This window comes from Acipenser ruthenus, chromosome 10 (genome assembly GCF_902713425.1).
Source record: "Acipenser ruthenus chromosome 10, fAciRut3.2 maternal haplotype, whole genome shotgun sequence".
In the NCBI taxonomy this organism is placed as follows: Eukaryota; Metazoa; Chordata; class Actinopteri; order Acipenseriformes; family Acipenseridae; genus Acipenser; species Acipenser ruthenus.
In genome coordinates this window covers 19,121,414-19,133,754 of record NC_081198.1, presented here as the reverse complement: position 1 = coordinate 19,133,754, position 12,341 = coordinate 19,121,414, and the positions used below count along the sequence as shown (strand labels likewise).

Below are 12,341 nucleotides of genomic sequence, written 5' to 3'. Positions count from 1 at the left end.
ACAGCACAGTATTTAATTTAAATATTCTATTGACATGCAGCTGTTCGTACCCTGTTTTGTGAAGGGTTTGAGTGCATATTTGTGCAGCCAGCTAAATTTCAGTACGTTAGGCTACTTTTTTTTTTTATGTTTTTGGTAATTCTACTGTTTGTTGTGTTTATAAAGTTTTTTCAAAATGCTGTCAGGAGATCTGTTGCTGGTGATCGCTTAAATAAAGTCTGCATCCATTTGTTTTATTTTTACAACTTGTGAATGAAACCATAGAGTAGCCTAGTTTGCTAGATTTACTAAATCGAAGTGATTCCAAATCTACTGTTAAACTGCAAGAACTGTTTGACTCTGATTTTGCATCTCTGAAAATGTCTAGCCCATTTTTTTAATGAGGAAATTGATAAGTACAGATAAAAATACGCTGGGTCCTGACTACAGTATTTGCGCTGAACGAGCATGACTGTACTGTACAGTGCAGTGCTTCAAATGGTTTTGTATATTTGGCATTTCCGTGTGTTTGTTTTATGACGGCTAATCGAGATATATATTATTTAATTCTATACATTCCGTGTTATTTACACTAGAGCATAGCTATTTGTTTTACGTTAGAAATAAACAAAAATGATTTCTTTGAAAGTTCTTCTGGCTTTTGTGGTTATATGGGTGAGTGTGTTTGAATTTTGTAAGCCTAATGTAATGTAAATAATCGTTTTAGGCCTATTTGAAATGTTTCGCCGTTATTTATAGGCCTAGCTGCTCTGACGCATAGTCTCTCAGCCTAAGTGTACATGTAGGTTTTAAATACTCGTTCACCTTCTAGCTCTGACTGACATGGTTTTTATTATTTATTTACTTACTCTGTACAGTACAATGTGATGCTTTGTTACGCTTGTGAAAAGCTTGAAATGTTAGCTACGGTCAGCCGTTTGGTGTGCATTCTGGGAGCTGTAGTTAAAACTGGAGAGCGTTCTTAAGTGAATGCATTGTTAGAGGTCCAGTCAGAACTACACAGAAACGGTTACCAAATCGTACAACTGCGCATGCGTAGCATTCGTTTTTAAAAGTACTTTTTTATATATTAAAATACACATTTTTAAACCTCCCCACCCACAAAAGGCACTAAAGACTATTGTCTCAATCCTAAAATGATAGGTGATGCTTTTGACCATAGCTGTATGTATGTATGTATGTAGCTTTGTGTGTGTGTGTCTGTTTGTGTCTTTTTGTGTGTGGGCCTCTGTCCGTCTACATCTGTGTGTATGTCCTTGTCTCTCTGTGTTTGTAATGTGGTCTATCTTTAGTTGACAGATAACTATAAGGACAATCACATTGTAGGGCACTCATATGTGTTTGTTAGGGTTAGGGTTAGTTGAAAGATAACTACAAGGACTATCACATTGTAGGTCACTCTTATGTGTTTGTTAGGGTTAGGGTTAGTTGAAAGATAACTACAAGGACTATCACATTGTAGGTCACTCTTATGTGTTTGTTATGTGCAGATTGCAGAATGGTTCTCAGTCTAATGCAGGCCTCAAACTCGGTCCTGGGGACCCCCTGTATCTGCTGGTTTTCATCCCAACTGAGCTCTCAATTACTTGACTAGACCCTTAATTGAACATAACATTTTATAAGTATCTTGAACTCTGCAACTTTTTAGGAGCTGAGAACAATTAAAAAGGTCTATTTAAACAAATTATCAGTTAAGGGTCTAGTTAAGTAATTGAGAGCTGAGTTGGAATTAAAACCAGATGACACAGGGGGTCCCCAGGTCCGGGTTTGAGAACCACTGGTCTAATTTATATATAAATATATACCTGACATTTGTTTATCTTCATGTAAGATTTGCATGTCAAAAGGTTCAGTCCATTCTAGAACAGTTAGAAGCAATAACTTGAGTGTATGGGTTAATAAACTACCCCTGGGCATTGGGCTGCATTCTCAAAGACCATCACACAACAGAGATACCAAGTTCAGACCTGATATCTCATTCGTAGTTTTAGAATCTGTAAACATTTGGGTGACAACGCTATGTGAATGTGGCAAGCCTCCAATGGTGGTTTGTATTAGCTGGGCATCAGTCAGCTGTAGTGAAACGGAGCAGGCCCGTTGCCTTGGCAACCTGCAGTTCCAGTCTCACTACCCTCAGCGGGTGTCCTTTGAGGAACACATTGAACACTTCAGTGCCTTTCAATGCAGGTACATAGCTGTACTCTGAACTGTAATGTATAGGACAATGGATTAAAACTTACTGTGTGGTTAAGTTAACGTATATTACAGTGGTTTTGGGCTAAGAGTGTTTTGCAAAAGCATGCAGCTTCCCTCCCCCCCCCCCTTCCTCTCAACTGACAAACCTAAACAGGCTGCTGGGAAATTCCGACTCCTGACTGGCTGCCTGAAGCACGCCTGACAACAACAAGCCCCATAGCCAATTCACAGGCTTGGCGGGGGTATAAGCTGCTATTGCTATTATTATTATTATTATTATTATTATTATTTATTAGCAGACACCCTTACCCAGGGCGACTTACAGTTGTATACAAAAAATACATATCAAGAATTACAGTACAATTAAGAGCAAGATACAAAATACAATGACTTCAGTCCTAATAGCAAATACAAAGGTGTTCAGGGTCTGGGCAGTCCTGACATCCGTAGGAAGGTCGTTCCACCACTGCGGGGCGAGGGTGGAGAAGGAGCGGGCTCTGGAGGCAGGGGAGCGTAGAGGAGTTACAGCCAGTCTTCTAGTGCAGGCGCAGCGGAGAGGTCAGGTGGGGGTGTAGGGAGAGATGAGGGTCTGGAGGTAGCTGGGTGCAGTCTGGTCAAGGCATCAGTAGGTGAGTACAAGAGTCCTGAACTGGATGCGAGCGATTTTCTCCAACAGCCTCTCCTCGCAGGTCTCTCCTCGCTGGACTCCCACAGCTAGACTGCCGACTCTTTGGTAGAGAGGCGCTTCGGTTGGCTGGCGCTTCGTGCTGGCGCACAAACAGGCTAGCTGTCTATTATACTAACTAGATGGATAAAAGCTGTGTGGAAACCAATCAAATTGCAAATCAACCTCTATTCAATTTAACCACACTCACTTGGTACTAATCACAAAAAGTAGATCACCTAATTAAAACAACACCACCTTTATAATGTTACTTAAATACAGCTAATGTTAATAACTTGAAGCAGGATCACTTACCTATGTGCCTCTGACTCTGGGTACCTGTAGACTGCTAATAAACACTGGGGGAGCAGTAGCATGTGGTACTCTGCATCAAAAGCATGCAGCTCCAAAGTACCACAGCAGCCGTCCTGAAGCCAATGACAGGTCTCTGCAGGTGTGTGCTTTTATACAGCTCTTAATTACTCGCTTCTACAATGGTTTGCATGTTGTAAGAAGAGTTGTAAAGTTTTTGGAGAGTCAGCAATTGCCTAATTGCCAGGCAGTATGCAGAGCCTGCCAAATTCCATGCTCTTTTCTTCATTTGAATGCATTTCGATATCATTTTAATGGATTAATGATGGCAAAGTGCAAATTTGATAGCGGGTGCAGAACGCCAGGTGAACACCATTCTTTACGTAAGCTGCATTTTTAGCGTCCAGTAAAATCAGACTTTACGACTGTTAAACACGATTTATGGCAGCATTGTGGGGGTTTTGCTCCCGCAAATCACTTTGCAGGTATCCTTACATCACCCCCATATGTTCATTGTGATATCATGGGAGGCATTGTTTCGTGATCTTTGTACAGTCAGCACTTGGATATCCGTTACCCAGATACACGTCAGTCGTGTTTTACCGCCCTTGTATTAAGAATAAAATCAATCCCCATTATACAACAAATTAATGCACTTACCCGTCACACGCGATTTCTGACTCCGTCACCAGTTTTCTGATACAAAGCCCATCTCTTCACTGTTACAATTTATCTGAATATCCGTCACAGCTCTCGTTTAAAAAAAAAAAAAAAAAAAAATCTCTCTAATGCCAAATCATTGTGCAGTTACACAGCGCTTCACCTGATGAAAATGCAGCCAAAACAAAGCGAACAGGAAATGTTAGGGTAATGTAACAGTTAATCATTAAACAGTTTTAGATAATATGATCTTTTGTTGCTTTTGTGCATTTTCATTTGCAAGTGAACTGTGACATTATGGCCTTATCGAGCACTATATTCTGCAATTTTGAATACTGACTTTGGACACTGTTTTAATTCTGGACGCTGTGTTGTTGTTTTTTTGTTTTTTTTAATATTTTGGTTTTGCTAAATTGCTTTGTCTTTTACGTTTAATACTACTTCTGTTAAAAATATAGTACTGTACCAACAAAACCAATACAGTACTTCTAAATGGAAGCCTGTTTATTTTAAAACATAGTCCTTTCAGATATGTGTTTTTGATATTGTCCATTTTTCAGGGAACACAAAAAAGATATATGGGTTGGAATGGGCCAAAATGAAATAATCAGATATGCAACACATGTGTTTAACCGTCACTGAAGTTCACATTTTATACGGTCGGATATGTGAATGCTGACTAATGTTTCACCCTACTCTGCATGTAATTCTAACGTCTGACCAGCAGGGTGCAGTGTTCTATTGTTGATCGTGAATGAGAGTTTTGTGGTCTGGGTCTGTCGAGGTTACAGTTATTGAAATGTTAATTCAGTGTTGTCGTGTGCGTTGTCTCCAGCAGGGGGCCCCGACGCTCCCTCAGTGTGGAGGATGTGGGTGACCCCAGTGCGCTGCGCTCAGTGGGGAGGGTGGCCAAGGCCTACCCCGATGGGACTCTGCTCCTGCAACTCAGCCGGCCCTCCAGGGGCCCCTTTGGATTCTTCATCTCCCGGGGCCACGGCCGTGCAGACTCAGGTACAGCTGCTGACACTCCAACTCCTGTAGGGGCGGTAGTGCTGTTAGAAATGAGCCTCAATGTGAAGAGCATATGAAGGCTGTCCTTAAAGGGAAGTCAAACAGCTATTTTATTGTGGGTCTGGAGTTCTTCTCTAAGTCTGCTTTCAGCTTGTCCGGAGAATCCTGAGTTCCATTCAAGCCATATGACAGTGTGACCTTTCAACTCTACCAGCCAAACATACTGGGCGCGTTAAGTAAGTGAGCCGCTCAGAGTGAGAACGCTCAGAAAGCACACTGAGCAGATTTAAATGACTTAACGCTCTGCTACACGAGAGCGCTGAGCGACTTTTAAAAATGGCGAATAATAATGATTTGCTTGTTTGTGTTTCTTAGGTGATGGTAGATAAAATGGCCCCGTGTGAAGTTACTGTCCCCTGCTGTACCTCGCTGAGTTCGGCGCTCTGTTTGGACTGAACCTCATATCTGGCTGTGTTTAATACCGGCAATACCGACGTTAATAATGAGAATTATGAATAATATTAATACTACAAGCCTAATAATAATACATTAATAACTATAAAACAGCTCTACATTAAAAAAAAATGAAATTAAATGATACAAATTTGAAAACAACAATTTTTACCATCTTATTTAGCCAATTAATACATAACTTCATAAGTCGAAACCAGTTCATTGTTCTTGACAAACGTATTTGTCAATCCTGCATGTCATCTCCACTTGTTTCCTGCAGGTGGCCATTCCGTCCGCTCACTCTGATCACTGATGAGAAATGCTCAGGAGCGCTCCGAGCGACTCGTTAAGTTGATTCTTTTACTGAGCCGCTCACTTACTTAACGCACCCACTCTCTATCTAAAAACATGTAGAGTAGGCGGGGCTGGAGGAGTTGAAAGGCCACACTGTCACATGATTCCAATGGAATGGGAAAGGCTGGTCAGAGAAAAATGATTAGAACTCAATGTTGGAGTAAGAGAAATAAGCCAGTGAAAGGGTGGGAACCCAGGAAGTGCAAGACCGCCTAAAAGCATGGCTTGCAAACTTGATTTCTTTAACCTAGTGTAGCATCAGGAATCATGTTTTAAAATGATAGCATGTTTGCTGAAACCTGCCTTTCTTTCTTACTGGGTGATAATCGCTGGTAACAGCAGTTATTGACTGAGTTGCTGGTGTCTGTGTTGCAGGGGTCTATGTCCAGGAGATGGGGGACAGCAGCACTGAGAAGTTATATGCCGGTCTGCTGGGGGTGGGAGATGAGATCGTGGAGGTGAATGGAGAGAAGGTTTCAGGACTGACCCTGGAGCAGGTAAACGCACTGATGATCCAGCAAGACACCGCCTCCCTGCGTGTGCTCAGGCAGAGGGGGGGCCAGCGGTAGCCAACGGGAGGCAGAGGACTGCGGAGGAAGCCAATCAGATCCTGCAGTGGGCGGGACTAAAGACAGAGGGGTGGGGTCTGGAACTGTGACGAGCCTCCCCACTCCACCAGCACAGACAGGATCATACTGCACTGTATCAAACTAACTGTTGCATTGAATCAAGGCTTTACAGTCATTTGCTTACCCCTCACTGGCATACAGTGTGATCCCAAGTTCCCTGCTAACATCTGCAATGGGTTTGTATCCCTGGCACTGGGGATATAGAGGAGGTATCCATACAGAATTGTGTCATACAGCCCAAATCAATACAATTTCAACTTGGAAACGAATGTAGGTCTTCAATGAACAGAGCAAATGGAGTCTATATTTTATTCAACAAGAAGGATGTGTGCCTAGCACACAAATGATCATGCTCAGAGGTTTATTATCCATCAGAAACAAGCACACACAAGAAAAGATGAAAACGGCCTCCCTTGTAACAGTGTCCCACAGGAAAAGCACAGCAGCGCATAACAAAGCACAGTGAAAGCAGGGTAAAGCATAGGCCAGCATTGTACAGCACAGGGAGGTATCATAAAACATGTTTAAAAAAAAAAAAAAAAAAAAGAAAAAAAATGTAAATGCATAGTAACCACAGAAAAAGCATGGAAAAAACTGCAGAATTACTGTGCACATTTTAAAGGGGCTGCACAGTACGTCACACTTAAGATATAGTGTTCATCAAATCACGATAAAATCTCTTTATATATATATATACAGAACCGCTTTTTCGATTGTGATGAAACTGGAAAAGGGCATTCATTAGAAGGAGTTATCAAGGGGTATATGGAGGCGTCTCTCCATATGTATGTATGCTTTCATTTTTACTTGTACATATATACATACATACATACATACACACATGGATCTAGGTCATGGTGTGCCTTATAGAAGCTTACCACACTATTTTTGCACTTTTCCCATTGTTGTACTGTGTATTTGACATAATTTACCCTAGCTTACCATGTTCATCAATATGCTTTACTGTACCTCACTATTCTTTACAATTATGCTTTATCATGCTTTCACTTGTATTACACTTTTATCAGAAGATTTACGTTCTGTAATGTTGTATTGATTGCAGAAGATGAATGAGACTGCCACGCTTGTTTTTCTCTGCAGTTCGTGTTGCATTTTGACTCGGGTGAAGCTGTAGCGCAGTCACAATAACCCTCTCCCTGTTCACTTCCTTCCTGTGAGCAGGAAACAGGCACCACATCCTGAGCACACAGTTTCCATTAGGCCTCGTCTGAATCAAAGTCAAAATGAAGAGATCAAACCGCATAGCAGTGGGACTGGGAGGGGGTTGTTTTGCCAGTGATTGGAAAGAGCAAGTCTTGGTTATCACATCACAAGACTGAGTTGACATGCCTTGCTGTGTACTACAAATGCCAAGCTTGCCACTACGAGAATTCTGGTGTGCTGTACAATGTAAAAGAAAAAGATCAACAAGTACAGGCTGGTTAGAAAACAGCAGCAACAGAGAGCAGTGGAATTTACTATAGTTTCTTCATGATATGCTCTGCATTGTCACAACTCCCCACTGTGTCCCGTAGGGGGTGCTGCTTCCCATCATTCAGAGGTTTCAATCCCCATGCTGTTCAAAGGGGTTTCCATTTGCTTCAATGAGCCGTTCCTGGCAGGATGTTGTAAACCGCTGATCAGAGCATCATCACTGCAAGGCCCTGGTGGAATTCTTGATTCCCGTTGATAAGCTCTTAAATCTGCAGCAGCATTTCTCTTGTTGGCATAATAAAGGGTACGAGGCTTATTCACTGTTCCAAGGTCAGCATGCTGTCTATGCTGGACACAACTAACCTGTTAGTGCACTAAGAGCTGCCTTTTAGAGATGCTGGTTAATGCAGCTGTACATTAGAGACACACAGACTCCAGCCCATGTGGGTACATCATGTGGAATCTGTAGCTCCCAAATACCAGTGCTGTCTCTCTCTGTGACTAATCTATTTTCACCACTGCTGTTGAGTTACTTGGAGCCCGGACTCCAGGACTGACCTGTTGTGTCCCCGTTCATGTAAAGTGTGCCTCGGATGGACCATTGGCGTGGCCAGGACTGGGTGCAGGACTAGTGCTCTTTACTGCCACCTGCTGATGGAGGTCTGTGTGAGCAGACTGCAACATTCCCTTCCCTGGTTTGAAGTAAAAGCAGTTTATAAATAAGCAGGCTCGCTACAGCATGTCTGACACAAAGCAGCATTGTTTCTTTAAACCTTCACTGCTCATACATGTTATGTCCTGTTTAATAATTTTGAGTCTTGTAAGAGACACACATTGATTCCATTTGATTGCCTACATTTCATTTTGTTCATGTTAAAATATTGAAAATATAGGGGAACGTAACATATACATACAATGTATGCATTTTTATTTTAAAAAAAACAAACGTTATTTTTTGTTGCAACCTCCAGATAAAAGTTTTGATTAATTGTTATTCCATTAATCACCATTCATATCGGGTTATTTTATAACAAGCGTGTGTTTCTCAGGTTAAAAACCAGGACTTTTCAAACACTGGCACCAGCAGCTTCAAACTCCATGCATTGGTTTTGGTATGTCTAGATAGCAGGGCTGGCTGTTTCATTTAACATGAAAGATGGTCAGATAGAAGGGCTGGCTGTTTCATTTAACATAAAAGATGGTCAGATAGAAGGGCTGGCTGTTTCATTTAACATGAAAGGTGGTCAGATAGCAGGGTTGGCTGTTTCAGGTTATTTAACATGATGTAAAGATGGTCAGTGCTGACATTTAGCAATCACCAGACAATCCCAGTATTTACAAAGTTAACGTTCGGATTTGATCACATTGACAATAGTGATACAACAAGTGGATTGATGCCAAAAAAGTATTTGATGCCATCACAGTAGACATAGCACATCTTTATTACTTGTACCATGAACTATTCATATTGCAATGTACCATGACCAAGCCATGCCACATTGAGAATTGTGGCACCATACAGATGTTTCTAATATATATTTCTATATGTGTACCTGTTTGAAGTGAGTGTGTTCTGTATCCATACCCTTCCCAAATGATCTTCAGTGGCAATGCAGACAGACAGTGGCACTACTATTGAATTGCAGTGGTTCTGTATTATAGTGAGGGGCAGTGGTAGCACAAGTATAGGACAGCTGCAATGGAATGAGGCCATTGGTAGGATGGGAGCACATTTTTGTTGTACAAATGGTTTGATGGTATTCTGAAGCACCAGAATACACACCGCTGGTATCTGACTACATTGCCACACAAACAGACTTCTGTTGTAGCAGCACTGTTGTGTGGAATAGTCTTTCTGAATTCATTATGTTGCCATTGCTAGTGTCGTGTGCCGGGCTTTCTTCAATGTAATGGTATGGCTCACACCTTTCTGGGATCATGTTTTTGAACCAGCGTGTTGAGTCATTTTGCATTTTATTCAGTTTTCACATCACTGACCTGAGCACTGTCACTGCATAGTCATTACTTCATAGTGGTTCTTACTCGGTACACACATGTAGGGTTAAGAAAAGCTGTCTTTCTCTCAATCAGTATTGTAGCACAAACACACCGTGGAATCTCACTGAGACCACATTTTGTTACAATGATTTATATTTACAAATAAAATTGGTATGATTTTAAACAGCGACTGGAGTGTTGCTCTCACTTGGTTTTCTGAAAGTATTTTTTATTATATTATATTATACAATACAGCTGGCCCACAGGCAACGTCTCTACATGCAGGGGGAACATGTTTAGCTTACATGTTGTGTACTTCCATTCACTATATAAGTCTCACAGAAACATGTTTCAGTGAACATGTATTTTAAACCAAGATATCCGGTATTACACTCGCTTAAAGAAATCTCTGGTTGCAAGCCATGTTTTCAGTTAGTGTTGCACTTGCTTGGTCAGTTCATCTGGAGAGTAAAATTGTGCCCACCTCTGCAGAGCCTTCTTTCCTATTGACTGACATGCTTTCAGCCAATAAAGTGCTGTGACCCAGAAGACATTGCTGAGGTGAAATGACCCAGGAAGTGCAAGTGCAAGCAGATAAACCAAGAATAAGGCATAGAAACTGAGAGCTTCCTTTAGTACCAGATACCATGTTTTAAATAAAAATAAATGTGGGTGTTGTGTTTTTTTTTTCATAACAGCACATTTGAGGACTATTTAGCTAATAGAAGTGCAAAACAGGTAAGATTTATGAAATTATTTTGTTAACTACAATTACTTTAAAAGCATTCAAGTGATTGTAGCTAACCCCATAACTCCATACATTTTCTCTGTCATGCACATCCAATCACTATATAGGTCTTAAAGGTGTAGTCTTCAAATAAATATGTTTTAGCAAGTGTTTTTTTTTTTTTAATCTAACTTGAAAGGAGGAGAACCCTCTAGCTGTGGCCGTGTGCTCAGTGGGGTGTCACCAGGCTCCATGCTTGGACCCCTGTTGTTTCTTAGATCAGTATATAAACAGCAAACTTGTCAAATTTGCAGATGACATGCTTACAGGAAATCCAAAAAGATTTAGACCGCATTCAGAACTGGGCAGAAACGTGGCAAATGAAATTCAATGATAACAAATGTGAAGTGTTACCTGTCAGAGCACAAATCTGAGATTCTGATAAGGTTGTACATTACACTGGTGAGGGGATAGATTAGGTTTCCAAGTCATGTTATTAAAGCACAATCACGAGGATCCATTAAGACCCAACTTGACCAAGGTTTGAGATCAATCAATTACTAGGAACCGGGCAAGCACAAATGGGCTGAATGGCCTCCTCTCGTTTGTGAATATAAATATAACATTCTTAATATTTTGCAATGCCACTGTATGTATAGTATTATGTTGACCAGGCTATACAATGCTAATAAGAAATAGGACTAATTTCTTTGATGAAAAAGAAAGATCATGAATCAGGAAAATGTAGCAGGGACGTGAAGGACTGGATTAGAACAAAGCTTTAGCATGTGGCTCCCTCGAGTGCGTGTTGTGCTGTGTTATGGCTATGTGTACTGGCTGGAATGGTAATGAATGGGTCCCATGTGGTCTGCTGTAATGGGATGGAAGCAATCAGTTGTGTGTGCACTATTGTGTCCAATGAGTCTCGGTCTGCTGGCTGCACCTGTGAGCACCCTGGTGGCAGGGTTATAGTGGAGGGTCCATACAATGAATGTCACACTTCCATTTTGCATGTATATCTGCAGACCCGCTCATTCAATTGCGGGCAGGCTTTTTACATTTTATTTTAGAGAATATTGGAATCTGGGGATACACATCAGTCTGAATGAATATCACACATAATGTAGGTCATGGTGTCTTTTTTACGATACTGATATTGTGTATTTACAGCCAGCAAAGGCTTACTGGGGCACCGAGAGTGATGAAATGAAGGTGCTTGGAGTGAAATCTAAATCCGTGCTGGAACAAACAGGGCACTGTCACTTTAACTGTCAGTTAAAGGGAGGTTGCTGGCAGATGTGTGGGGGCTCAGATGCTCAGAGAGCCCGCAGTGACAGAGAGGGGGAGAGGGAGGATTTTAACATTAGTCCAGGCTTCTGTCTTCACCCTTGCCTGCCCAGGCCTGTTTTAATCTTTTAAAGACCAGGCTTTTTGACCTGTCACTACCCCAAGCACACATATTATAAGTGTATCAGTGTGAGCGTCAGTGTGAAAGTGCATTTCTCTATGTGTCTGCAAGTGTTTTTGATTCCAATAGGAACGATACGGTAATATTACATGGACTATATTCTGGATATATTACACTGCTCCCTTGTCATTTTGTTATAAATGTTTTTACAAAAATAAATGCAGAACACTTAGTGGAGAAGGGATTAATGCTACAGCTTGAGAGAGGAAGCTGTAATATAAATTGTGTCTATTGAAGTGAGTTATGTCCTGCCACTGTATGTGTAATGTATGTTTTGTCTTACCCCCCCCCCCCCCCCCCCGGTGGCGCAGTGAAAGGGTTAAGCCCGCTCCCTGTTCCCAGGCCCTGCATTGCAATGCTAATTAGCCCAGCTGTCTGGGACAGCTTGGGTCTGCTCCCCGTGGGAGTTCACGCTCAGCTGTCGCTCGCCTTGCT

At 41.5% G+C, this 12,341-nt stretch overlaps 1 protein-coding gene across 4 annotated transcripts in view; it reads left to right on the top strand.

Moving 5' to 3' along the window:
* si:dkey-121a11.3 (uncharacterized protein KIAA1614) overlaps positions 1-9,901 on the top strand; it is a 53,105-nt gene extending 43,204 nt beyond the window's left edge. For 3 of the 4 annotated variants that reach the window (XM_059031929.1, XM_059031931.1, XM_059031927.1), the window contains exons 9-10: positions 4,668-4,843; positions 6,026-9,901. In XM_059031929.1, coding sequence (XP_058887912.1) covers positions 4,668-4,843; positions 6,026-6,219 — 370 coding nt within the window. In that variant the 3' untranslated portion in view covers positions 6,220-9,901. The remainder of the gene's footprint in view (positions 1-4,667; positions 4,844-6,025) is intronic. The other variant, XM_059031930.1, reaches the window with a different exon arrangement.
* Positions 9,902-12,341: the final 2,440 nt, after the last annotated feature.